The 26,590-nt window shown below is 46.2% G+C and overlaps 2 protein-coding genes across 2 annotated transcripts in view; one reads left to right on the top strand and one right to left on the bottom strand.

The window, feature by feature from the left end:
- Positions 1 to 26,590, top strand: part of LOC119379039 (ribonuclease 3) — a 183,722-nt gene that overhangs the window by 133,657 nt on the left and 23,475 nt on the right. Inside the window, exons 18-19 of the mRNA XM_037648182.2 lie at positions 4,455 to 4,537; positions 18,457 to 18,563. Of these exons, the coding sequence (XP_037504110.1) occupies positions 4,455 to 4,537; positions 18,457 to 18,563 (190 nt within the window). The remainder of the gene's footprint in view (positions 1 to 4,454; positions 4,538 to 18,456; positions 18,564 to 26,590) is intronic.
- Positions 23,327 to 24,850, bottom strand: LOC125758638 (uncharacterized). The gene is made up of 2 exons (XM_049416056.1): positions 24,688 to 24,850; positions 23,327 to 24,520 (listed from the first exon to the last, which is right to left on the bottom strand). The coding sequence occupies exons 1-2, from the start codon at positions 24,752 to 24,754 to the stop codon at positions 24,006 to 24,008; spliced, it is 582 nt and encodes a 193-aa protein (XP_049272013.1). The 5' UTR covers positions 24,755 to 24,850; the 3' UTR covers positions 23,327 to 24,005.

Genomic DNA, 26,590 nt, shown 5'->3' with positions numbered 1-26,590 from the left:
GTGCGCCGATTTCTTCGGCGTTGGGTGTAATAACTGATGGGCGAGAGAACGAGTACAGAGAGAGAAAGAGAGAAGTTCTTGGAGAGGCGGGATTTGAACCTGCGTACCAACGATCCGAAGGCGGGTGTCGTAACCACTCGGCTACCCAGGCACACTAGCAGCGCATAGCATAGCCTTGTGTAGTATAGTATGGCAAGGAGGGGCGATATGGAAGTGAAGGTGAGGAGGAGGGAGCAAAGCTTGGCATAGAAAGAAAGAGAAAGAGAAATAGAGAGGAAGAAAGGGAAAATAGAAAGAGGAAAAGAGAAAGAAAGTGGAAGCTAGAAAGAAAGAAATAGAAATAAACAGGGACGAAAAGCACATAGAAAAAACAAAGAGAGAAAAAGAAAGGAAGAGAGGAAGAAAGAAAATAAAAATAAAGAGAAATAAAGAAGGCCGTCCAGCTCCGCACTTCCTTCAGGCTTGACATCACTAGTGCAAAGCTGCCTTAATTTTTTTCTATGGTATCCCAAAACGAGTGGCAACACTGTATTTCTCACTCATGGTGGTGGTTACTTGCAAGACATTAGCCTTGTTAGCAAAGTCACATCCTTTTTCCCTCATGATTGCGTGCAAGCTAACCGAGGCCTTACATTTCATACTATGACTGTCCACTGTCATACTTGTTGCCACTGTTTGCCTTGAAGTATGTTATTTGAAAGGTGCGTCAGCAAAAAACTACACGTGGTAGTCTAACCATTTGGCCACTGATGTCTGCAATATTTCAATTTATTCAAATGAGCAATAAATTGAAATATGCACGATTTATTGAAACCATTGTCATTTCAACGTATTTTTCTGTAATTTATTGAACTTGCAGATAAATGCTTCCTTATACAGCTCAGACCACTTATAACGTAACCGCTTACAGTGCAGTACCGGCTATAATGCGGTTTTTCCTGACTCCCGTTTACTCTCCCATAGAACTCCATGTATACGCATACCGCTTATTGTGCAGACCCCCGAGATGAAAGACCGGTTATAATGCGGCTGCCGGAACATTCTCAGAGATGCGAGGGTGCGAGCGTGCTTCTCAGCGGAGATGCGGCGACGGCATTACAAAGGAGGAGGGGACGCGGAACGAACGAACAAGGAGCGGGGGGAGAAAAAAAAAAGGGATGGCTGTGGGGGACAGCAGCCCGGCGCAGGTGCGTGGTGTGAGGAGGGGGAGCGGTTGCGCGGCCGACGGAGAAGCCTTTGCCCCCGTCGGCCGCTTGACATGCGCGCTTCGTCGTTGCTTCGTCGTAGAGCGCAGATATCGCGCGTGCAACCTCGATTCCCCCGCAAGTAACAATGCTTTGAGACGCGATTGAGCTTTCGCCTTTGCCACCAACAGGCGGACTTACAAGCTTGAAAGACTTTTTCAGGATAGTTGCCGCGGCTGTTCTCCCGATCGCGAACCGAAACTTCGTTTCACGCGTGATGCCCTCGGTTTAGCTCGCAAGTGCGATGTCTTCTACTCCCGATCTCCGTGTTGCCTAGGGCAAGCTTCTCGCGGTGGCATGCCAAGTTGCAACGCGCACGCTAGGCCTAACGAGCGCTAGCTGCCATGTCGGCGGCCGCGGACTACAGAAGTTGCGGTTTGGTGCCGAGTCAATGAAACATTTTGCAATTGTTGCATTTAGAAGGGGTGACTTACATCTTTTACGAAAACGCGGGCGTGCGTGTGAAACACTCGAGTGGTGGTTTGTGGTCGCCACCGTTTTCGACATCGCGGACGCGCAGTGTGTTACCGCGGCGACTTCCCGTGACGGCGCATTTTTTCCGCGTTCGTAATGTCGGCACCGCAGGTCCGCGGACGCTAACAGTTCAACATTTTCAAATGTAAGCAGATGCAAACTTACGATAGTCAGAATCGCGCGCCTGCCTGTTGGTCATGTTTTGTACACGTGCAACCTTTCAAAAATGTTGTTTTGGTTATAGTGCGGTACCGCTTATAGTGCGGGTATTCGCGACTCCGGCGACTTACGTTATAAGCGGTCTATGCTGTATTGAGGTTACAATGGTGTTCTATAGACAAAGTTTTTAACAGTCAAGCATTCCATTATATTATTATATTGAGGTATCACTGTATTTCTTTCTGACAGCAGAATACTTCATACTATGAAGGCATTCAACTCCGTAGAGATAGCAGCAGTCATTTTTTGCTTAGGTAACTTCTCTGCTGCTGAGTGAAGGCCACATGTCCTAGTCCTGCTAGCACAGCAGCTTTTTTAAATCAGTCTATTTCAACTTCTTGCATTTTTCTTGTGTTGTTTTGGTATCTTAGTGTTTGGCGCTTTTCAAGAAGCATTCCCGTGGACTTCAGTATTTCAGTGTTGCTCTAATGCCCAACAAACCAGCATTTACTCACCCTAATCCAAAAAACAGCTTTTATTCTGTTTTTCTTGTCTCGGCAACATGCTACAAAACTGAGGGCAGCTGCTACAAATTGCCCTTTTTTATGCTACAAAATGTGCTCCAAAATTCTCTTGGCCATTCCCATCACTGAATTGCAGACATTTATACATTTCATTCGTTCTACTAAATAACAAAGCGCAGCCGCTGCAGCGAGCAAAGCGACCTTCTTGCTATCACTTCACTGCAAAATGAGCATTCAGATCACAGCACATACAAAGGTATAAGCCATCTGCTGATTCCTGCCAAGATTAGGCATGCACTATCATGCCCAGCTTATGAGAGTACGCAGCCCCCCTCTGGGACCCCCCTAAGCCTTTCACATGACAAAAGACAATGTGCGATTTTCCTGGCCGCCTGAGCTGCGATCGGCGACGGCCCTCGCATGCTTTCACTCACACATAGAACATACTACGCGAGAAGCGATGTTTAGTGACTTGGACTTTATGCAGAACCTCACAGTGACACCAATGGCGACAGCGAAAATGCACCTTAATTGTACATATAACTGCTATCACAATAAAATTAACAATAGGACAATTACCTACAATGTTCTCAGAATTGAGAAATCTGCCAAGACCATAGCTAGTGATGACATTTTGGACTGAGCACGCGAACTTTAGTGTTTTTTGACAAAAATTTGCAAATTCGTGCAGTAGTATTCAGCTCACGTGTTCATAGGAGCCTCATCTGCAGATCAGCAACATTTTCTTAATGTGTTCAAAAAGTGTTTTAGGGCACGCTTACTTAACAAGTGTTTGTGTGCAAGTGGCTTATCAGCAGTCAATCTTTGTGGCACTGCTATGCTAGTCATATAAGCAATATGTAATGAGGAGTAAAATGTGAAACGCGTTGGTGTACCTCACCTAATTTTTTGGTCGAGATCTACAAACATTGTGTTGCAAAAATGGCAGCTGTGAGAAAGTCATACAATTAATTTTATCCCCATACCCAAGCTGTATAGTTCGTGAGACTCATTTTTCGCTCGACAACGATACTGGCTGCTTATTAGGCTTTAGCAATGGGAATGTTAAAGGGACCTTAAAAGGAAAAGTAATTTTTGCTGTATGAGTAAAATTATTTTTCTACAATAACAAAAAAAACGCCATTTTTACCGTAAAGGAAGGCTTGGTAAGCCATAAAAGGTGCAGTAAAAAAGAAAGCTCGTGATGCTGCCTTGAAGTTGCTGCACCAGCTCACCATGATGTTGTGGGTTTTTACTGCACCTACTTTTGCCTAAGTTAATTTTTATGGGTGAAAATGTACAACATTATATGCTAAAAGAGCCAAGCACTGAACTTAGCAAATTTCAAGGTTTACTGAGCCACAATAACCCAAATAAAAAACATTGAAATTCGTTACCTCACACTGACTTACTGGTGCTGTAGTCTTAGCTCAAAATTCAGAACATGGAACTTTTAGCCTCATTTTCTCTTGTGATAAGCTATTGCCAATAAGTAATGTAAAAATTTTTTTTGTATATAACTTCATCAGTAAGAACATTTCTGTTGTTCGTCCCTTTAAAATGGCTTGCCATTGGCAGGCATAGTTGTGGGCGGTAAGGCATTTGCAGTAAGCTTGCCGCAAATGTTTGTGCACAAGTGGCTTATCAGCAGTCAAGTTCAAGATTGCAAACACAGTCTAGACTGATGGCTATAGAAGTGGCATTTGGATCTGCACCCACTTGGCCAGCAGCTGCCACGTGCCCAACTGTCCTTCACACCTTTACTGAACTGGATGGGTTAAAATTTAGCAACACAGTCAGCAGACACAGTAGCAGTGGGTACATAGCTGTCTGTGGCCAACCTTGACATGACTTGACAAAATCAACCATGCCCAAGACTGCTCTGCTCTACAAGGAAAGCAGGGGCCAATACAAAACAATGTGCACTCATTGTTGACATTGGTGCAAGGTTAATGCCAAAAGAGAAGCAAAGTTCATTTAATTAGGCCGCAGAGTTTATTGCAGCAAAATAAATTTTACTTTGTTTCGTACTAATCTCTTTTTTCGTTTACAGCTTTTCTGGGAGCACTGTTTGTTGACAAGGGCTTGGAATACTGCAATGCATTCTGCCAGGTGTGCTTCTTTCCACGACTACAGGTGAGCTGAAGGCATTAATAAGTTAGGTCAACTGTATAACATTTGGAATTGTGGTTTCAGTTAATTTGCCACTGTTTGTGAGCCTCCTACCTTTTTTTTACCTTTCCTTTTTTTTTCCTCAAAAGGTCTGCATAACATGTGTAAATGTCCAAATGTTCTTTCCTCTCTTTTGCTCTGCAGACTACAGGATATTTTTTTTTAGACAATACAGATTTTGTATAAAAATCCTATGACAGTAAGGCTCTTCTCGTTTTCGCACACGCGCTCCACATCGAGGCGGAAAAACTTTGCCGCAGTTAGAATGACACTGTTACCACTAATTAACAAAAACTCGTTAATTAACTTTTTTAATTACTGTCTTGAGTGCAGTAGTTTATACAGTAAAAGCTCGTTAATTCGGATTTCTAGGGACCGGAAAAAATGTCCGAATTAACCGAATGTCCGAATTATCGAATGGTCGAAATAAACACAATAAATGCAAGTTTTTTCAGCATACCTTTACTTTACATGGTAATCGCGGATGCGTCTCTGTTTTCAAGCAGAAATTCGCGCGGACACAATTTTTCTGAGCACTTCAAGGTGCTCAGCAGCTCGCATGCTGTCTGCAGTGCCAAAACAAAATTCTTTAAGGACGACGAGGGCCTCCGCGGCTTCCTTCACAGTACGAGGGGGCCTGTGTGGCTCATAGTGTGGCTGCTGCTCTTCAGGCTCTTCGTTCTCGGATTCATCGCCATGCATCACTTCCTTGAAGATTTGCTCATCAGTCAGAGAGCCGGCAGTGGCAACGCCATTAATGCCGATATAATCATCGAGTGTCACTGCATCAGGCATAACACTTCCGAAATCCTGCCCGTCATCGTCACCGTCGTTCGGCGACACTACGGCCACTGCTGCATCGCTGGAGTCGGGTAGAACAAAGCCACTGTGCCTGAAACAGTTGGCAATGGCGTGCGCAGGCGTGCTCTGCTACACATACGTGAAGAATGCTAACTGCGCTCAGGAGACTCACGTCGTATTGTTTGCCGACGTCATGGCACAGGAGCTACTTCTTGCCGGAAGAGCCCATTTTTCAGGGCACGCAAAATTTCTACTTTGGTGGTGAAGTCCTTGGCCTCGTACTTCGGCCACTTCGCCAGCGTTGCCATCGGCGGAGAGTGCGTTCACACGAGAAGTCAGCACAAAAGCACTAGCAACGATCAAGCTAAAGGAGCCGTACTGAATTGTTCCTCGATAAAACGGCGTTCAACGATGCAGCACACCAACGGGAACAAAGCAACAAAAATGACACCGCGCTAAACCCACATGCTATCACTATACTATCACTCTATCACGCGCGAAGAAAAGGCGTTCAGCCAGTCTCAAGTCAAGCCAAGCCGATAATTGATGTCCATGGCGATGCTGCGTTTCAGCTTCACTTTTGTTCCGAATGGTTCTTTTTTCGTTTTCGAGCCTCACCAGTGGCCCGAAAGTCGCCGAATTATCCGATCTGCGGTCAAATCTGTCCGAAATAACGAGCGCCCACTCTCATAGAGTGATGCATATATTTACAGGGACCAGATGACGTGTCCGAATTAACCGATTTTCCGAATTAACGAGAGTCGAATTAACGAGCTTTTACTGTATTATAAAGTTGTAGCACACGACAATTTATGGCATACCTATTTTTTAGAAATCGCAAAAGTTGCGCATAGATGGTGATATTCTTCATCGAATGTCAAGGGCAAAATCAATGCTGATTGCGCAAAGCGCACACGAAACGCGACCGTTGTGCTACATCAGACCGGAACTACCCATCACAAGGGAGCGACGAAATTTGAATGAAGGTCCGCTGCGGTCGTATGTTTCCGTGAAAAGCTGCAAGTCATCTTACTTGTGCCCACGCATCGCCTTATTTTCGTGGGTAGTGTTTGGTGCTTATCTGTTTCTTTCGAACTGTGCACAAGAAAACCGCGACATCAACCTTTTCTTTGTCTGATAAGTATAAAACTCGGGGGCTGCCACTTCGGCACTTCTTCTTGCAGACACGCGAAATCATTATTCGCGCCTCTTTATGTGTAGTTTAAGAAAGAAACATATAAGCATTACCCATCCCACACAAACATTAAAGGGACACTAAAGGCAAATAACAATTTATGTCAGAGTGAAAGCTCAATGTATGACAACGTCTAAAACGGCAGTATTATCAACAGCAGCGCCCTACTTACCGAGAAATTAAGCTAAATGTATCACATGATGAGCGCCACGAGTGGGACATTTTGGAAGTGATTCTGGTGACGTCGGAGAGTCTGAATACAATTAATCACTAGTAATAAAACTAGCTACAATAAAAAAAGAACCTTCCATGCATCAAGAGACGTAATAAAATGCTGCTTGTTCATTTCTGTTCGATTCATGGAAACAAGAACCTCTTTGGCGTTGCCATGGGGCAACCAGTGGCACGGCGCACATGGTTCAAAAGTTCCGTTTTCGCCGAACTGCGCTTCGCCCGGCGCCCTGCTTCGCTCACGCGGTTGCGTCTCAGTGGTAGTTTCGGTATCACGTACTGCCGCGTGTGTTTTGCAAGCTCGTGAAAGTCACTCTGACAAAAAGTTCGACAAAATTGCGCATGAACGTGATGTTGCTGGATGCCCGAATGGTGCACGCCGCCAGTGCACGCCGCCGCGCAGTAAAGGCGGGCAACGTTGGGCACGGCAACAGTGACATGCGAAATACCACTTTCAGGCGAGTGATTTGAAGTGCGCTAACGCGATGCACACCACTAAAACGTGATTTTATTTCAAAATAAGCACTTCCTTGGCATAAAAGTAGCACTACGAGGTTTCTGGACCGCTATTTCAACAAGCAACGTCGACTTAATATTTGCCTTTAGTGTCCTTTTAAGCTGTCTACTTGTATATTTCAGAATGCTTGCCGATTTTTTTGGCCAGATTCTGCTTCTGCGTGCCTTCATTCGAATTTCGTCCCTTTCGTCACTTCCCTGTCACGTGCTGTCCCGGTGTTCCACCGCATTTCATGCGCGCCAGGCGCAATCAGTTTCGATTTCGCACTTGAAATTCGATGATGAATATCTCTAACTATGTGCAACTTTCGTGATTTATAAATAATGGGTGTGCTATAAATTGGCATGCACTACAACTTTCTAATGTAAACACCTGCCCTCAAGTCAATAATTAAAAAGTTAATTAACGAGTTTTTGTTAATTAGTGGTAACAGTGTCATTTTAACTATGGCAATGTTTTTCCACCTCGACATAGAGGTAATGTGCGTAAACAGCAAGAGGCTTACTGTCATAGGATTTTTATAAAACATCTGTATTGTCTAAAAAAAAAACACCCTGTATATTGTGAAGCCAGTAAATATTGCCTAAATGTCAAACTAGTAAAAAATTGCCTGTAATATTTTTCACAAGTTTGACAAGTATATTTTATTCTTCAGACGAACAAAATGCAGATGATATCATGCAAAGTTCGTTCTTTTACTCTACATTCACCTTGTTGTTTCATTGGAGTTTCACTGCAAGGACGAAGCAATGAATGCGATAGCAACAAATTGTAATGTTATACGAAGTGAGGGTGGCAGCAAACTCTTTTTTATCCGATCTCGCGTAACTCTACAAAACGTTGGTGTAAGAGAATACGGCCACTCGAGGGAAAGATGCTCTTTCTTCTGCACAGTGTCTTTGCATTGAGAGCGCTGCACGTAGCAGGATATATGCGCCGCCCGCTGATGGCTGTCGAGATAGCGCGCGCGCCAGCGACCGCGGCCTTAGAATCAAAGTTCAAAGTTGCTACTTGAGCGACAGCCCCCCCCCCCCCTCGCCCCCTTCGTGTCTTTTCATGCTCGTTCAAGGCGGGCAGGGCATTTCCTCTATGCTTTGATAGCAGGCTTCCCGAGTGGAGTGGTGTTATAGCATACGCCCTCCGAGCGACGGAGATGGGCTGGCTCGTTTGATATCTGCTTCAGCTGCGTTTGTCGCCCGCATTCGCGCGCTTTTACCCGCGGTAGAACATACTATGCACAGGGATGTGTTATCAATTTGGACTTTATACGGGAGATGACGGCAAAAACTCGTCGAGAGTGTCCATATAGTTGCTATCGCAATAGAAAAGGACAGTAGTTCTCAAATTTCCTGATGCTTGTTTTATTGCGTGCAGAACGCTTCTTAAGCCACTTTTGCCGCAGTACAATGGTGTCCTGCGGAAAAGCATACTGAAGTTTAGAAGGGGCTATTAGTACTAGCTGTCAGGGACACAGCACATTTTGTTGCTTAATTACTCATTCGTGCACGCGCCGTGTAATTACGAGTACTAGTATGATCGCTGACATCTACAAAATTATTGGCAATCATTTGGAGCTGCTGTGTATGGCGTTTCTGCGGCCTTGAGAAACAATAGACAAAAGCGTATGCCAGTTTTCTTTTTTCACTACCCCCACTTGCTCCTGCTTTATGAATCTCTCAAATTTCCAGGTTGCCAGGTTCGCAGGTCCACATTAGCATTTCCAGTCTTGCAAATGCTAATGTGGACTTAGTCATTGTTCGCACTGTGGGGTGGCTCAGCACACTGCTTATATTGAAATAGCAGTGTTCACGTGCACTGTGCACGAATTAGCTGATGTTGAATGGTTTTTACATATTTTTGTTTTCTTTTCTAAAAATAAGCCTTCTTTGTGTTATACTGCTCCAAATTTGTGATTTCGGGCTAAAAAATTCAGGTTTTCTTTTTTTCGTAACCTGCTCCAAATTTGGATTTTTGTGCTCCAAATCCTATTTCGGCTGTTGCATCCCTGAAATATCCTCACATTTTTGTGCCATCTATATTACTTCCTACAGTGTTTAAGCATGCCAGTTCATAACTCCGGCATCCAAACTTCATAGCTTTTTGTCATGCTGTCGTTCTTGACAAGCAGCAGCAAGCAATAGCAAGCAGTAGCTAATTCTGTGTTGTTGTTGTTGTTGTTATTTTCTTTTTTTGCACATCCCATCAATTTTGTTGTAGCATTGTTTTTACCTGTACAGTCGACATCCGATTTCCCGGACCCTCAAGGGACCGCGAAAACGTCCGGAAAATCGGGCAGTCCGGAAAAACGAATGCACGTGAAAACGCACCTTTTTGGTAGGTATTTTTCGCTGACGGAGAGGGTCACAGCCGGAATACAAGATTCCCATAGCAATTCAGCCAATGCATCGTTTAGGTGGCTCTGAAGAGAGCCGTTTATAAAAAAAAAAAAAATACGACGTGGCCGGCACTACCTCATAGGTCAGCACTTGGGCGCAAAGAAGTCGCTTATTTTCTTTTGCACGGTCCGCTTGCCCGCGATTATGTCTGCCTCAATTTCACTCAACGTCATGTTGCCGCTGTACACCAATGAGTGTCATCAGTGCTCGCGTCAACTCCGAGCTCGTTGGCTGTGTAGGAGCTGGCACTTCGTTCTCGGTGTCGGAGTCATCGGAATCCTCCGTAACTTGATGAATGATTTCGTCATCGGTCAACTCCGCACATAGCTCGAGGTCTTTGTCAGCGTCGGCGAAGCCCTCAAGGGTTATCTCGGCTGGAATCAACACTCCGCCAGCGCGCAGATCGTCGAAGGCAACGTCCGTGGATGGCAGTTCGTCATCGTGAGCCTACGAGGTGGCGCAGCACGAAACAGCTAGGAACTCGGTGGATGCTGAAGGTCGGGAAACGTGATCACTGAAGGTAGCGCGCAGCAGCAAACGATCAACCGCAGACACGACCGCAGAGCTGGCACAGCTGACAAAACAACACGTGAACGAACACAGTGAGGTTTGGCTTGGCTAAGCTACGGCTGGCAACGGATTTACACGTGCGGTTTCGAGGTTACGGCAGCCGCGGCGCGGTGCGGCGGTGCTAAGGTGGCTAGAATGGGGAGGTGTGCTGAGCGCAGCGCGTTTCCCTAGCCAGACAGGGTCCCTCTGCGCGCCGATGCCGCCAGGGGCGCTGCTGCAGGGGGCGCGGGTACAGCCGCCGCTGTCGCACATTGCCCGTTGGAAGGCTACCACAAGGAAACGCGGCGTGAATTTTTTCTTTTCGCCATTTGCGCATTCTTTATTGGACACGGGTCATGCACTAGTGAGCTGTGGTGATAATGTCCTATAAAACGAAGAGAACTGAACGCTGGTGCTTCGTTCCTGGCTGCTACAAAAACTTTGAAACCAAAGAACTGAATTGCGAAGAAATACAATGATAATGATTAACAAAATGTATGTTCGCCCTATCACTGTATAGGGCGTTGTTTTCTTGTTGTTTTTTTTCTCTGGCAATGCAGCTTAAAAAATGAAACCTCTAATACTATTAAAGGGCCCCTCACCAGGCCACATAGCAAATTTTAGTTAGACGCTGGAAGTTGTTGTGTGCCGAATGAAGAGCAGTATGCCGCAAGAAGTTTTCAAATCGGTTCATTACGAGCTGAGAAAAACAATAATTTCTAGCGGCGCGAAACCATGATGCGAGGAGGCGAGTTTCAAACCCTTGCCACTCGCCCCGTGTAGCCTTAGCAAGCCAAATCTCTTCCCTACCTTCTTCACTTGACACATACGCATGAACACGTCATGCGCATGCATGGCCACGTTCGCATGACGTGCAGAGCCAGCGCGAGCACGCGAGCGGCGTTGCACGGCCGCTACCTTTCTTTTTTTATGTAGCGGCCGTGGGCGTTTTGTCGGCGTTCTCTGTGGTGTACTGCCTGTTTCTGCGGGACGGGCATGAAAGTTGAGACATTTGTACGAGCACGAGAGTGGCAGTATCATGAGCCAGTGCCGCATTAACGTTTACTTGGACGCGGTAGAATAAATGAGCATAATGAGTGCTCGAACGCGCCAGAACATTACTTTCGTTTCCAGGGCTGGCGTCTGCTCGATGCGCTAACCGCGGTGACACGAACGCATGGGAAAGGGAGGCACGTTAGCACCGCATCTCGCTGCAATTCCCGAAAAAAAAATGAAAAAGATGCACACATTCTCTTTGTGTGTCTCATTATTTCTCTCAAGTGTTATTAATCTATTCAAGCAACAAATTACACAAACTACACATGTCGTGTCAAATAATTATCGCAGTGTCACGTGCTACTGTTGGCGACGTCACAGCACTACCATCTACGTAGGGCCATTTTCTCATGTACGTCATCCCCTCATTCTCTAAAGCGCGCGCCCGCGAGAGGAAGGGCAAGCAGCGTTCAACTTCAAATTTTACCCATTTCCGCGGCGCGTAGCGTTGCAAATTTTGGCAGACGTGATCGTGAACGCCCAGTGTACGCATTGTGCTCGTTAGCTCAAAATTGTCAAACCTGGTGAGGGGCCCTTTAAAGGAATGATTTGCGCTTGTGTCTTGGATTAGATATGGAAGCGCGATTACCATGGTCTGTAATTAGATCAGAGATACCAACAGTTCAAACGTGCATTTTTGAAGATATATGCAGTTCGCATCAGAGACAATCATTATATGTTTTCATATAAAACCTAGTTTATTCTTTGAAGCACATTGGTCGTGAGCGCACACCCCTCAGATTATATTCGCATAAGCGCTGCTAGAACTACTCGATGTAAAAATATAACATATTGGCTCTTCAAGTAAGCTCAGTTCGGTCCTTCGCACACAATGTCGTGATATTTTTTTTCTCCTAATGCTAAACAAATGGCATTTCTATATTTAAATGACCAGTACACTATTACCTTGCTAACATGACAATTAGCAATACAAGTCATTATGTCAATAAAAAAAACGTGACTTATGCATCGGTAGAGGCAGGGGCGTAGCCAGGGGTGGGGGGGTAGGTTGGGGGGGTTCAAACCCCCCCGAAATTTTTCAGTTTTGCTTGCGTATATATACACGCACATATACAAATGCACGCACGAACATACATAAAGTATGGTTGAACCCCCCTCGAAAAAAATTTCTGGCTACGTCCCTGGGTAGAGGGCAAGGTTAGGCCAACGTCACTATACCGTATTTACTCGATTCTACCGCGCCCTCGATTGTAACGCGCACCCGTTTCCCGCGACCAAAAAAAAAAAAAAAGTAATACATCGATTGTAACGCGCACCCATTTTTCGTGAGAGAAAAGAACAAAAAAAGTCCGTAGGAGTCAAGCTTCGCACATTCAGAAGAACAAGTATTTGGGTTTTAAAGAACTAAAGTTTCAAAAAGTAAAACACAAAGTCAAAAAGCGGGCCTCGCCGCTAAAACTGTCACCACTACGGCGGCGATACGAGTCGCGTAATGGATCAGTCCTCGTCGCTGTCAACACTCTTCGATTTCGGGAAACCGGCCCTGCTTTTGTCCACAGAAACTTTTTCGCGAAGCTTTGCTGTAAAAAATCTTCTGCTTTTGTGTGCGCCAGTCTCGCACGCACGTTTCGGGAACTCCGAACGACCGCGATGCGGCCCGATTTCCGTCCGTCTCTTTGCACATGTAATAACTATTCTTTTAAATGCGTCATCGTGGTACACTAGTCGAGTATTTGGAATCGGCACTTCCATGTCGTCGATGCGAACGCAGAACGGGATGACAATCTCCTCAGCACACGTACGAACTGAATGGCAAAAATGGCCAAGGCGCGTAGGAGGCGGCCATTTTGAAATGTCGATGGCAATACGATAACCGAGTTTCTTTTTTTTTTTTCGGTACTCGATTCTAACGCGCATGCGATTTTTGGACTCGTTTTCCCGGAAAAAAGGTGCGCGTTAGATTCGAGTAAATACGGTACTAGGTCACTCCTAGTCTAGTAACGTTGGGTTAGGCATCTTCTCTCACTCTTTTCAGTGGTCTTTTTCAATTCAACTTCCCAATCATACACCTAAGGCGCTTAGCCGTGCTCCCTATTGGGTTGCAGAAATTAGCGCTTTTTTTCTATGTTCCTCTTATCATCGCATATATACATCTATATTTATTCCAGAAATATTGGCTGCTGTTTTAACAAGCTCCCGTCAAATGAATCAACAGCAGTTATAGTTACAGATTATCTTTCGGTATGTTCAGCACTTCCTATATACGGCAACGAATTCAACACTCCTGAGCATGTTTCGTTGTCTAATACCTGCAAACTTACACAAAAATTGGTTGCTGAGGGTACCGGGCCACCGCGGATTGTATCTGAATGAAATGCTGGATTCATGAGCCTCAATATCTCTATGTGGGCCTCTGATTCCTAATTTACCAGATACGGCTTATGCGACAGCTTTAAGGTATAGAAATGCTTGTTTGCAAAGCGACACTGGCAAATTATCGCTGGATAAATTTAAAAACTTCGTACATGTAAGGTATTGTTTGAATAAACAGCGGTGTGCATCTTGACAATTAGAAGTTTCTTACACCAGATTACGCTGTCGAATTCCACGAGTGAATTTTTATTTACATAATGCTGGTATCATGGCGTCCCCGGCCGTTGTGCAAATTTTGCAATCAACTGAAATAAGAGACCATTTCCTCTTATTCTGTCGCCGATATTACAATTAGAAAAAAGGTACCTCGTAGCTCCACTTCAGAAGGTATGATTAACAATAAGTTACTGTTTTTATATTCAGAGGGATGTCTGTTATGCTGTATTCGGTTATATAAGTATGACGAAAAGATTACCGCGATGGTTTACTTTTTCTTTCCCTTTTCTTTGTTCCAAATCCATTTTGTCTAGATCGATATCCTTTGCATTACTTCACATCTAGATATTTACTACCGCGAGGGTTATCTCTTTCATAAATTCCATCTGACAGTATGACCCCTTGCTCATTTATCATTTCCATTTACTCGATGTTTACTTTTTAATCTAACTTTCTAGTTACCCTTGGCTTCATTTGTGTTTTCTTAAATTATCCATACCATGTGTAACGAATTTTTTTCTTTCAAGGAAGTAACACCAATCGACATTTGCTGGTTGGTGCGCACCGCATCTCACTCCGATATATTCTTTCTCGCGTGCATTCCTTCACGAAAATCAGTAAAGAAGGAGAGGAAGATGAGAAGCGTACGAACTTGAACTTGTTGGTACACATTCATAGTAAAAAACAGCGCGAAAACGATAAGGACGAGACAGCGCTAGTCCTGTTTCATCTGTCTCGTCTTTGTAGTTTTCGAGCTGTTTTTTTACTAGGAGAGGAATATGTTACAGTGTGCCCTTTTTTACTGCACCCGCTGAAAGGGAAAAGAAAAAGACGATTAACGCAGCAAACTGTTGCAAGCTAATAGCGCGAGACAGGTTTGCCGGACATAAGTAGCGCTAGCGCTACGCAGCACGTCGTCTGCTCGACTCCCCGTGCCCCTGCGTACAGCGCCCCTTGCGGCATCGGCGCGATTTGGGGACCGGTTTTCGCGGCCGCTTTTCACACCTCCCCATTCTAGCCACCCTAGCGGTGCTGCTGGCCACACCTGCGATGCGAGTACCGTGGGTTCAAGGATATGAAAATGAAAACAACCAAAATGGCGGCATCGGTGGTGACTTTGGGTCGGCGGTTAACAGTAAAAAGTCCGGGAAATCGGATGGCGAAGGCTATAAGCATCCGGAATTTCGGACTTTTTAATACATTGACTCTACGGGGAACTTGACGGTGCCACAGATGAGTCCAGGAAATCAGGCATGTCCGGAATTTCGGGCGTCCGGGAAATCAGACATCGACTGTATTTCAGTAGTATGTTGAATTTGGCTGGTTGGGAAATTCTTCAAGAAAACGGTGCTAATAAACGAAACTATTTCAAGAACTTATTAGATTGAGTAATTTGTGTTGCCCTTTGTTAGTGCTCGTACCTGGTTATTGATAAATTTTCTTGTACTTTGATCTTTGTTTAGATGTGAGTTCTGCTATAGTGCTGCACTGGTACCGAATTCTAAAAACCTGGAATGTTTATGGAGGATCTTAGTGGTACATTGAAAACCATTTGTTTTGTGTAAGGATGGCCTTGAGAGTATTTATTGCTGATTGGCTTGTGCAGTTGCATTTATTTCTTGCTTAAAACAAAAGCCTCACAGAGCTTGAAACCAGTAATTATGCTGTGAAAGAACTCATTTCTAACTTTATTTTTCACCTACATGCTGGGAGCTTTTAGGAAATAAATTGGCCCAATGTGCCCTGCTCAGCATGCTTACTGTTTGGTGACTGAAATCCTGGGGTAATTTGGGCTTACATTGGACAAAATTAGCTTTACAGAGAATAATGTCAATTGTTTAGACATACAAGGGATGCTCTGAGTGCACTTGCAGTGGAACCTTGATATTGCAGTACTAGTAAGGAAAGCCGAACTAGTTGACATGAATGCTTTGTAGAACACGAGGACACAGGCGGTCTAGCCTGTGTCCTTGTGTTTTACGCACTGTTCTGCAATGCAACGTCGATATATATATAACGAAATTCTCTACATAACGAAGTACAGTCAACGTCCGATTTTTCGGACTCCCTAGGGACCGCGAAATCGTCCGAAAAATCGGGCAGTCCGAAAAAACGAATTCATGCTTTTTTATTCCACTCAAGCGGTCAGATTGCCACACCCACGTCCGAAATAGCTTTATTGCCTCCCAGTACAATTATCAGGCATTTTGGTGCGTGCCCAGGCTCTCGCAAATACATTCAGCACCTGCCGCGAACTCCGCTTAACTACGTACGTGCCAACTGCCACTTATGCATCTCGTGATGAGTGCCGCTGATATCACCAAAACGCGGAATAGATTACGGCTCTCTCGCATGGAGCGTTTGGAAACGGTGACGCGGAACACAAAGACTGTGGCAGACAAGCGGACGACTCGTCCGGCTTTCCCCGCTGCGTGCGCGCATGTATGCGCATACACATCGCCGAATCTCCGCCGATACGCAGCATTTGCTGCCATGACAAGCCGATCGTTTCTAGTTGTGTGCAGCACATCGCCAACGAAGCTGATGCCCTCACTGTACTGTTCATGTATCGTACGCACGCATTTATCATGAAAGGGTTCGTGATGCGCAATTTGTTCCTGACCGCACACGGGCGCGGCAATGGCGAGCTGGTTTCGTCCGTGACGGCAACGCGTCTGTGCGGCGCACTTGGCGGTCTCACACAAAGAGGCAGCAGGAATGGCGGCGCGGCGCATTTGGATTCACGCCTATTAAATGCGTGCAGTACGCATGCAACTCCGCTAGGCCTTATGCACTACCTGGCAGTTAACTGATGATTTTTATCGTAAGGGTTGTCAGCGATTAAGCCGTACTGGCGCGTTTGCCATCTGCCACCATCACGCCTCCATGCATTTCCGCTGTTTATCCGTAAAGACATCGCCGCACGGCGCCGTGATAGCAACCCCTTTGAATTTCTGGTCTGCCTCACCCCATAACGCTTCGACATTGCGGCAAAGCTGACTTTCGGACTCTGCTGCTGTCTGAAACAGATCGACTTGCGAAAGCACTGGTTCAAACCTACGAGATGATAGACGCGGCAGAGGTGGCAGCTTCAAATAATGCCTTTCGGACCTGCAATTTGGGCAGAAAGTCCAAAAAATCGGACGCGGAAGACTTTCAGCATCCGAAATTTCAGGACATTCTAATACATGGACGTCTATAAGACTGGTGACGGTGCCGCGAAAGCGTCCAAATTTTCAAGCATGTCCGGAAAATCGGTCGTTCGAAAAATCAGCAGTTGACTGTACATACTTCTTATAACTCCCACAGAATACCATGTATTTCTAATCTGAGTACTATAACGAAGCTTGGTTATCCACGATTTCAATATAATGAAGTTTCACTGCTGCAGCAGAATACCAACACAATAAATTGAAACTTCTGCTGGTACCAGTGGTCATATAGTTGATTTGCACGCCATTTTTGCGAATGCATTTTTCAGATTGCGTGCCACGCGATAGTGGCTGCCAGAGTGGAGCAGCGTCTTTTCTGGGCGTAGTTTGAGGGCAAGGGTGCACCTCAGTGCTCTCTCCACCTTTGGAGTGGTGGAGAATGGAGCATCGGGGAAGCCTGGCTAGGATCCTTATCCCGGCGCATTGTATTGCTCACTCTACAACCGACGTAGTTCCATTATTCGCACCACCCGTGTCATGCATCAGTGGCCAATTTAGTATATTTGTTACTGCCGTGTGTCAAGTGACAAGCATCCGTAGCTGTAGAGCCAGTAGCACTAAATGTAACAAGCTCTCACTTATTTGGCAAGTGATCGCGATGCTTCAGGAAACAGATCTCACTGACGAGGCTCGTATCTTGCAAATTATCTCGATAGATGAGAAAAATGTCATTGCTGCTTGCTTGGGGTGTCACATCTTGTTTGGGGATATCACAGAGATCCCTCTCGATGTTCTCGAACTTGGAAGAAGCTATTCTTGACTCTGTGCAAAATACAATAAATTCCCAGCAAAAACAATTGTAACTAAAAGGCAAATTTACTGCAAACGAAAGTTTTTATTAAAAAGGGGCACTGTGCAACAAGTGTAAGCAGCCGGCCGATATGTTTTGGAGCTGCTCACTGTTACCCACCGCTCCCAACACTAAAAAATATGAGGATGTTGTGTGATAAAGCCAACTTACAAGACTTCTGTTGAACCAATGCATAGCAGTGACCAAAATTCATGATGCCATACCAGGTCCTCATCTTTAAGGCATACCTATGCAATGTCCGAAAACAGAAAACATGGCCACCATAAAGGCTCAATGTAGTGCATTTAACTTTTGTTTACTTCAGCACTTGTCAGATGTGTACATGAATCTGTGTGTGACTGGAGTTTTGTAAGGATGCTACAGCACTCAGCATGACAAACCTTGAAATGATGAGGGTTGAGGCCTTCTCTTCGGTTCCTTCAAAGCTTTGGAGCGCCGCAGAGAGCCACACCATGTTACCCAGCAAAAGCTCTGCTGACATGTGCATTTTCCGACACACTTTCATCTGAGCCAGGGTTCATGCATAGCAGGAACCCTCATGTAAGCTTTCTCTGTTTGTACGCAGGACTTCATTCTCAACCAGGACTGGAATGATCCGAAGAGCAAGCTACAGCAGTGCTGCCTCACACTGCGATCCATGGATGGTGGCGAGCCAGACATACCCATGTACAAGTGAGTTGGCCTACAATTAGTATACAGTAAAAGCTCGTTAATTCGGATTTCACGGGACCGGAAAAAATGTCCGAATTAACCGAATGCCGAATTAACGAATGAACAGGAAAAACAACATTAAAATCAAGTTGGAGAAGCATACCTTTATTTGCTGAAGTATTTTGTAATGATCGTCTGCGTTTTCACGCAGATTCCGGCTTACATTACAATTTTTCTTAACTTTTCCAAATGGCCAACAGCACGCAAACTCTCGGCAGTGCTCAGGCAAACGCCCTCTAATATCAAAAGCGCCTCCGAGACTTCCCGTGAGGTGCGATGAGGTCGCGACATCATTAATAATTTCTTGATCGGGCAGGAGACCAGTCGTGGCGACACAATCATCAATCGCGATGTAGTCCTGAAGGGTCATATCTGTGGGAAGGACAGCATCGAAGGTCGGGCAGTCACCATCGGCTACTGCCGCATGCTCGGGCCTCACATGTAAACACGGTCACAACGGGAAAAAACAAGAACTCCGCAAGAACAGACGGTGCCGACACAACACAAGGAAAAATGGCGTCGGAGGCGCATTGGACAGGGTTACCAGATGGTGCGAGCCTCTAACCGCCAAATTGGACTCCGAGGTAGCCCAAACATAGCCCAATGCGAAAATTTGAAGTAGCCCCAAAATAGCCAAAATCAGCAAATGTATGCGTGAATCCGTTGTATTGCGTAATATTTTTTTGCTATTCAATCCACAATGATTGAGCGATGTCTGCAGAATCTAGAAAAAGTTTATTGCCACTTGATAACATACAAATGAATGCAATGACAAAGAAATATTGAAGCATATTTACAAAAAGTGGAAATAAGTAGGGCTTACAAAAAGTAGAAAAACAGTAAAAGCTCGAATTCGAATTCCACGGGAACGCTGAGCAATTTCGAATTAAACAGAATTCAAAATAATGAAAGTGAGCAAAAATGGGTGGATTTTGGGGGTGGGGGCACGAAAAATATTTATTGGCCAAAAAAGTCGGTGACGACCATCTGCTTCTTTTCTCTGAATGCCACAGCTGCGGCTCTCTGTTCCAGCGCGCGGACGCGGCGCAGGGAATCCTCTTCACCCTCTTCAAAGCTGAAGAAGAGACGCGCCACATTAAGTGCCTCCATCACCGCAGAAGCTGACGGGCGCACAGGCGCTTCGTCATCTTCGTCTTCCTCACCTTCTGGCTCTTCAGCAACAGGCTGCGCACCGGCTACTTGAGCGATAATGTCCTCATCAGTCAGGGCACCACACACCGATGCACCGGTGTCAACTTCAACATAATCGGCAAAACGTATGCCCCGAAGAGTGTCGCGCAATGCCACTGGCATGAGCTCCTCAGCCCCGTCCACGTCGACGTCACAACTATCCTGCACACTTCCAGCTGCAAATCCACTGTGGCGGAAACAGTTTGCAATTGTGGTCGCGGTCACCTGTTCCCATGCGTGCACCAACATGTGCATGGCAGTGAGCAGCGTAATGCCGAAGTCCTTCCTGTCGCCCGCGCACAAAATCATTCTCTCCAGCATGTGACGCCTATAAAAGCACTTGATGTTCCTTATCACACCCTGGTCCATTGGCTGTAGGGCCGCAGTCGTATTTGCTGGAAGGAACACTAACTTTGTTGCTCTCAGCTCAACGTCGACTTTGTGCGCCTGTTATGCAGGTTCTTTTTCTCTTTACGACATCTCTCTAAGACCGAGCTTAGGAGAGATTTATTGAGGACAAAGCCGTTGGTTTCAACACACACAAAGACATTTAATAAACCATTAGCGCGAAAAACAATCTAAAGCCAAACACTCAACAAAAGGTTCACTGCACATGGAAAAATATTCTCAACAACAAACAAAAGGCATGTCCAAAGACTTAAACTGTACAGTCTACTTCTGACGCGGCTGAGCAGAGAAGCGGGAAATAATAGGAGTTCAGTCTCACCAAAACGCTTAGGGCTGTCTCATGCAAAACGCAACCGGAACGTGGTGGCTCAGGCTCGTTCAGTTGACGCAGGCTGGCTGGTGACGAAGAGGTAACGGTGGCTGCTGGCCGACGCACTGAGAGACTGAGATGCCAGGGCAACCTGGCCAGGCAACTCGATGCACAGCTCGGGCCCGTAGCCCAACTGCTGCTGCTACGTTGCCTGCCGGCACTGGAGTCCGCAGGCCTTGGGCAGGAGTTCGCGTACCATGGCTGTGGTGCCCTCGCTCGGGAACGCGACGGCAGGAGGCTCCGGCCGGTTGAAGTCCTGGAGGCTCGGGTCCGAAACCCGACGGCCTGTCTTCAGCGCCCGGTCCGGTTCCAACCTTCCGCTTGTCTGGTTCCCTTCGAACTCCCTGGCTCTTCTTCGACCCAGGCTTTTCCTCGGTCTCGGGTAAACTTGTCCCGTCCCGATTGGCGATGCTCAAGTTTCGTGGTGCCCTACTATTGGCCCCTGGAATCTCCGTGGTGAATTCCTATTGGGCCACTTGTCCGTCGAACCTGTGCCGCGCGCTCTCGTGCTGGACGTTATTTCGACGTCGTCGTCGTCGTCTTTCATGTGGCCACCGTTTTCGCGCGCTATTATTTTCATGTTGCGCACTTTTGAAAGGCGCACACTTCGAACGCGCACCACACATCACAGCGCCGAACAGTTGTCGACGACAAGAAGAACGCGTCTGCCGCCCAGTTCCATTCACCTGTCGAATTTCAGTAGCCACTTCCTGAATAGGTCACCTGTCATCCAGGCTTGTTTGCGGCGTACTCCGTCGGCAGTGACCGAATGTTTTTGAAGCACCGTGGCTTGAGTGCTTTGCCAATCACAAAAAGGGGGACCTTTTCCGTACCGGTCATATTTGCGGCGACCAAAACAGTGACACGCTCTTTGCTGCGCTTGCCGCCGGCACAGCTGTCTCCCTTGTAGGTGATCGTCTTGTCTGGCTGCAACTTGAAAAATAACGCTGTCTCGTCAGCGTTAAACACATCCTGTGGTGAGTAGCTCTCCAAGTACTGCTGCAGGGTGTCGCTTCTCCAAGTAGCGCATGTTTCGGCGTCCACTTCCTTTGCCTCGCCGGATAACGTGCAGAATACGAGATTGTGCCGCTCCCTGAAACGATGAAACCATCCCTCGGAGGCGACAAAGTCTTCAATGTCCAAGCGCAGGGCGAAATCGGCTGCCTTGGCCATGATGATAGGGCCGCTCAATGCGATACTCTGGGCTCTCATTTCTTTAACCCAGATAATCAAAGCCGACTCCAGTTCCGGGAACTTCGCTGTCCTTAGCCTTTTTCGACTGGCGCCAAAATCCTCGGCTTCATAGGCGTTTTCAATGGCCGTCCTGTTGCGTATGTAGGTTGACAACGTGCTCGGAGGTATGCCGTGCTTCCTCGCAATTTCGTATTTGCTCGAGTTCCCTTGGTCAACCTCTCGCAAAATCTCCACCTTCTCCTTGACAGTCTTCGCGCAGTAGTTTCCCCGCGGCATCTTGCAACTTCGATGCGGAATAAGACGGCTTGACGGCGTGAACGAACAACGTGCCCGAGGAACAAAGTGACGCTGCTGGGTGCGGCCTAGGACTGCTAGGACTACTCCGCCGACTCCTCAGCGTCCCGCGGGTCCCGCGTATACAAGTGGCGCCAGGCGCTGAGATAGCGGGAGGGCTACAGAAAAAAATAAAATTGCTCCCTGGATTTCGGAGGCCATACTTTGCTCGCCCTTTGCTCGGAGGCCACTTGAAGCTCGAAAAAACCGGTCGTGGCACCTATCGTTCGGCCGTAAAAGCTTCCACTAGTGTTTGACGATGATGACGCTCGGCGGCGTGCGCTTCGAATTATCCGTAGAGGCAGCAATTTCTGTTCGAATTAACGAATCGTTTTACACATGGTCTCCTATGCACTGCGGACCGGACTGCGGCGACCATTTCGAATTATCCAAAATTTCGAATTAATGAGGTGTGAATTAACGAGCTTTCACTGTATACAAAAACTCAAATGAAATAGAGAATACAACAAAATAGATGAAAGTGCAGAAGCGAAAGAACAACTTAGTCATGATCACTTGATTTGGAGGCCGAGGCACTGCTCGGCCCATACAAAACGGTGGAGTTGAAACGCGACAAAAATTCTTTTCCCGGTTTGAAATCTTTGCAGCAGCCAGCGTTCCTAGCGAGACCATATTTTACGTGGAGCGGCGCTTCTAAGGTCTCGTTAGACATCCTGTTTCGAATGTCGGTTTTAGTAAGCGAGACCTGGCTGAACACTCGTTCAACAGCAGCGTTTGACACTGGTAGTGACAGCAAAGAGAGCGCCAGCTTAGACATCAGTGGAAACATCAAGTTCCCGGCAACATTTTTTGCATTTTGTACGCTTACCCAGAATTCTATTACGGAGTGGGTACCCTCTGCCAGATCGTCGACTCTGGTTTGGAGTAGGCGATACTCAGATTCCATTGCTGAAATACAACTTGGCTCTACAAAAGCACTGAATGAAGGATGCACAAAATCGAAAGAGTATTTCCTAATGCTCTTTGGCTCGAGAAGCTTGAGGTCACTGAGAAGCTTCATGTTCGCGAGAAGCCGCTTGAGCACACTCCATATAGATGCTATCACAAACTTGCGGCACCTTTCCAACAAACAAACTTTTTCACCTTCGCTGAGCGAAGACTTCTCAAGATAGTCGAGAAAAATAACGCCCAAGCTGCATGCCCTCACATGCAATATGTGCTGCTCCCACTCAGCATTGTCCGGTTCTGCATAGCCAGGCATAACAACTCTTGTCATTAAAGCTTTAACAAAAGAAATCAATTCTTCATTGAGTCTCACAGGGTCCGGGGCCTCGCACTGAAAGAGCTTATTCATTCGCTCGAGTTCATCAATTATTGGGCTTAGAAAATGAACAAAAAGTAAATTTTGCTCATCAGCGTACATTTCGCTGAGTAATCTTGCTGCGTAGCAGCGTTCCTTACTTTTCATCGCATCAAAGTGAGATCGCAGTGCAGCCCACTGATTCAACACTGATCGCAAGGCAGGCGCAATGCTAAGCCATCTCGTGGCACAAACGCCTATGAGCTTATTCGGGACATCGCCCGAGGTAATGGCGGCGTATGTTTGTCTATATTCTCGCTGCCTTTTCGGTGAATGGGCGAACCAGTTGAAGGTTTCACGCACAAGGTAGTCAATGTGCGTGGGAAGTACATCTATTGCCTCACTACAGGCAAGCTGTAGAGAATGGCACACACACTTCACAAGAACAAGCTGCGCATTTTCTGCCTTCATTTTTGTGTAAAGGCTGTTGTGCTGCCCACACATGACGCTCGCTCCATCAGTCCCGAGACCCACACAACATTTGACGTTCAGTTTGCAAGCATCCAACAGCGCCTTCAATTCAGAAAATAACCCTTCCGCGGATGCATCAGTCACTGGCACCAAGCCGAGAAAGGCTGTAAGAAAATCATTTTTGCTGCGAGAAAAAAAAACGCGCCACGACGGCTAGCTCCTTCGTGCACGAGACGTCCGTGCTCTCATCCACAAACAATGAATATTGTGCAGCAGTCATGTCCTTGAAAAGTTCTTCTCTAAACGTTGGCCCCAGTACCTTTGTCTCTAGTGCAGCGCACTTCGTTCTCCCCAAGGTGATGGCTGACGCCAACACCGAATCGCTGAAGCACCCACTGATCACGGGCGTCAAGTGGTCCGCCATCCGGAAGCTTCCGTGAACGGCCAAATGAGCAGCCAGGCGCAGCTCTGCTACCTTGAGATCATCAGAGGAACCGGAACATGGCTCCCTGTGTCTTCTGTCCACAAACGATGCCAGAGGCCCCGCCGCTGGACCAGCGGAACGCTTCATGTTGTTTGCATGCTTGATCCTAGTGGAGTGCAGTTTTAGGTCTTGAACGTGGGGCCGCAATTCCACCTTGCATGCTCGGCAATAGGCCATATCGCCTGAAGTGGATGGTGACAGCCAGTCTGCACGTTCAGAAACAAACAAAAAAATAGTACTGTACTCACTGCACATATGCATACGCCTCAAATTTCAATTTTGCGTATGAATGGAACTTTTTTTTTCTAAACAGGGCATTAAATTACATATAAAAGCATGCTGACACAATATTTGCCGAGGATAGAAAAATTACCTTTGAAGTCCGACTCCTTCTCCCATTCCTTTTTGTAGTTGCGCGCGTACTTGGCCCACTTGCCCATCCTGGAGCTCGTCTCGTCAAGCTCAGAGCCTCAGGCCCGAGACGCACTGCCAGCACTCGGCAAGAAGCGCGAATTTATACCGATGTCCCCATTATGTTGCAGTGTTTTTCCTTGAAAACATGCATAGAATGATTTTCTCCCTCTACGTGCATTCACCCCTGCACATTGTAGGGAGAGTGCCACGGAGCCATAGAGGCTTTTCAAAAAGCATTGCCTGAATGTCGCACCTGTGAGCAAGTTCAGTTAATTTTGTATACTCAGAAAAAGAGAGAAGCGGAAGAGAGGAAAAACAGGGGAGTGTAGCATGGAAAAAAAGATTTTGTTCGGTAGTCTGTGGAAGGCTGCTCCTTTGCAAACTTCATTTGCTCAAACATGTGCAGTAAAGTTCTTGCGAAATGTCAATGCGATTCCAAAAATCTGCGAGTGGCTTTCCTGCAAGAATACTTCACACACGCAAACACTGGCTCACAGGCTCGCGTAGCGCTTTAAGCTTGTTTAGTGCTTGTCACCCTTCCACATTCCAGCGAAGGTAGCACGTGCAGGTGCACAAGCACCACAGGTGCTTGCTTATCAAAATCACTGCGGGATAATCACGCCTTGAATTAAGCTGTACGCGTACAGAGTGAAAGGAAAGGGAGAAACGACAAAAAGGAAAGGCAGGGACACGTGTTGATGGGAAAAAAAATTTTTTTTTCTGCTATTCTGTTGTCCAAGCTGTTCGTTTGGAAAATACACTTGCTCGCGCATTCCTAGCAATATTTTGCTGTATTTGAGCAAACTAGTTGCTTTCCCTCTTCTTTTGTCCGTCGCCACATGGCACCACGTCAAATAAACTCGATGCTGAAAAAGTAGCAGCTTTTGCGATCACTTCTGTAGATTTAGACACTTTATCACTCAATCAGCAGAAAATTTTAAAAATCAGTAGATCTATTGCTAAATCAGCAGCCGTGGCAACACTCGCTCGGGGTCGCATTCCGGGTTGTCGCAAATTGTTGGGGTATTTGAAGAACGTTTTTCCACTCTTGTCCTAACACGTGAAATGTCAGACGGACACCCTCCGATTCAGTAAAAACTGTAAATGCACGCGTATTCAACAAAGCGTTTCATAAGAAACACAGGTGTACATTCTACTTAGAGGCACTTCCGCTGCTATCTTGAATTTTGGTCTGGGACTGAGCAAGTGCTACCCATGTAACACAAAAGAAGCTATTGATAGCTGTTCAAGACGTCTTGAACAGCTATCAAAAAGGGCTAATAGACGTCTTGGTCAAGACATTCCCGTAGCCGTAGACGTCTATCCGACGTCTGATAGCTGTGCTAATGTCCCTCTAGTTGACGTCTTTAGAAGACGTTTTGAAAAGACCAAGATAAGACGTTTTATAGACGTTCTTGTTTTTTCGCCGTTTTCGAAATTTTGGACTTTCGAAATATAAAATAAACTAATATAACTGTCTTTGCAGATGTTTGGTCGGCAGCCTGACGGCTACCATAGGAAGATAGAGATTGAAGGGACCAAAAGAGCTCCCGCGAGAGCACTTTCCTGTTTTTCTCACACTTCCTATGTCAGTCGTCGAGCAAGTGACCAAACAATCAAGCAAGATCACTAACATACGTACATACCTGTTCACCCACGCATGTCCCCACTGTTGCATATATAAGTTTTCGACGCTGAGTTTACTCGCGTTTATTGCGGACCGAATCAAGTTGTTGCGGTCGCTCATATATGCCGCGTGAATTATTGGCTACTTCAGCACACCATACATATCCAATTTTCATGTAAAAGACATCGGTTTATAATAAATTTGAACACGTACGCAGGGGATCAACACGTGTACT

Source organism: Rhipicephalus sanguineus, chromosome 1, assembly GCF_013339695.2.
Source record: "Rhipicephalus sanguineus isolate Rsan-2018 chromosome 1, BIME_Rsan_1.4, whole genome shotgun sequence".
Classification (NCBI taxonomy): domain Eukaryota; kingdom Metazoa; phylum Arthropoda; class Arachnida; order Ixodida; family Ixodidae; genus Rhipicephalus; species Rhipicephalus sanguineus.
The sequence above is the reverse complement of the archived record's forward strand: the minus strand, read 5'-3'. Positions and strand labels throughout refer to the sequence as shown.

Bases quoted from the DNA above. Each gene is read 5' to 3' on its own strand.
- LOC125758638 (XM_049416056.1), bottom strand. From the start codon at position 24,754: ATGGGCAAGTGGGCCAAGTACGCGCGCAACTACAAAAAGGAATGGGAG. The intron at 24,521-24,687 runs GTAATTTTTCTA...CTGAACGTGCAG, and splicing joins GAAGGAGTCGGACTTCAAAG to ACTGGCTGTCACCATCCACT.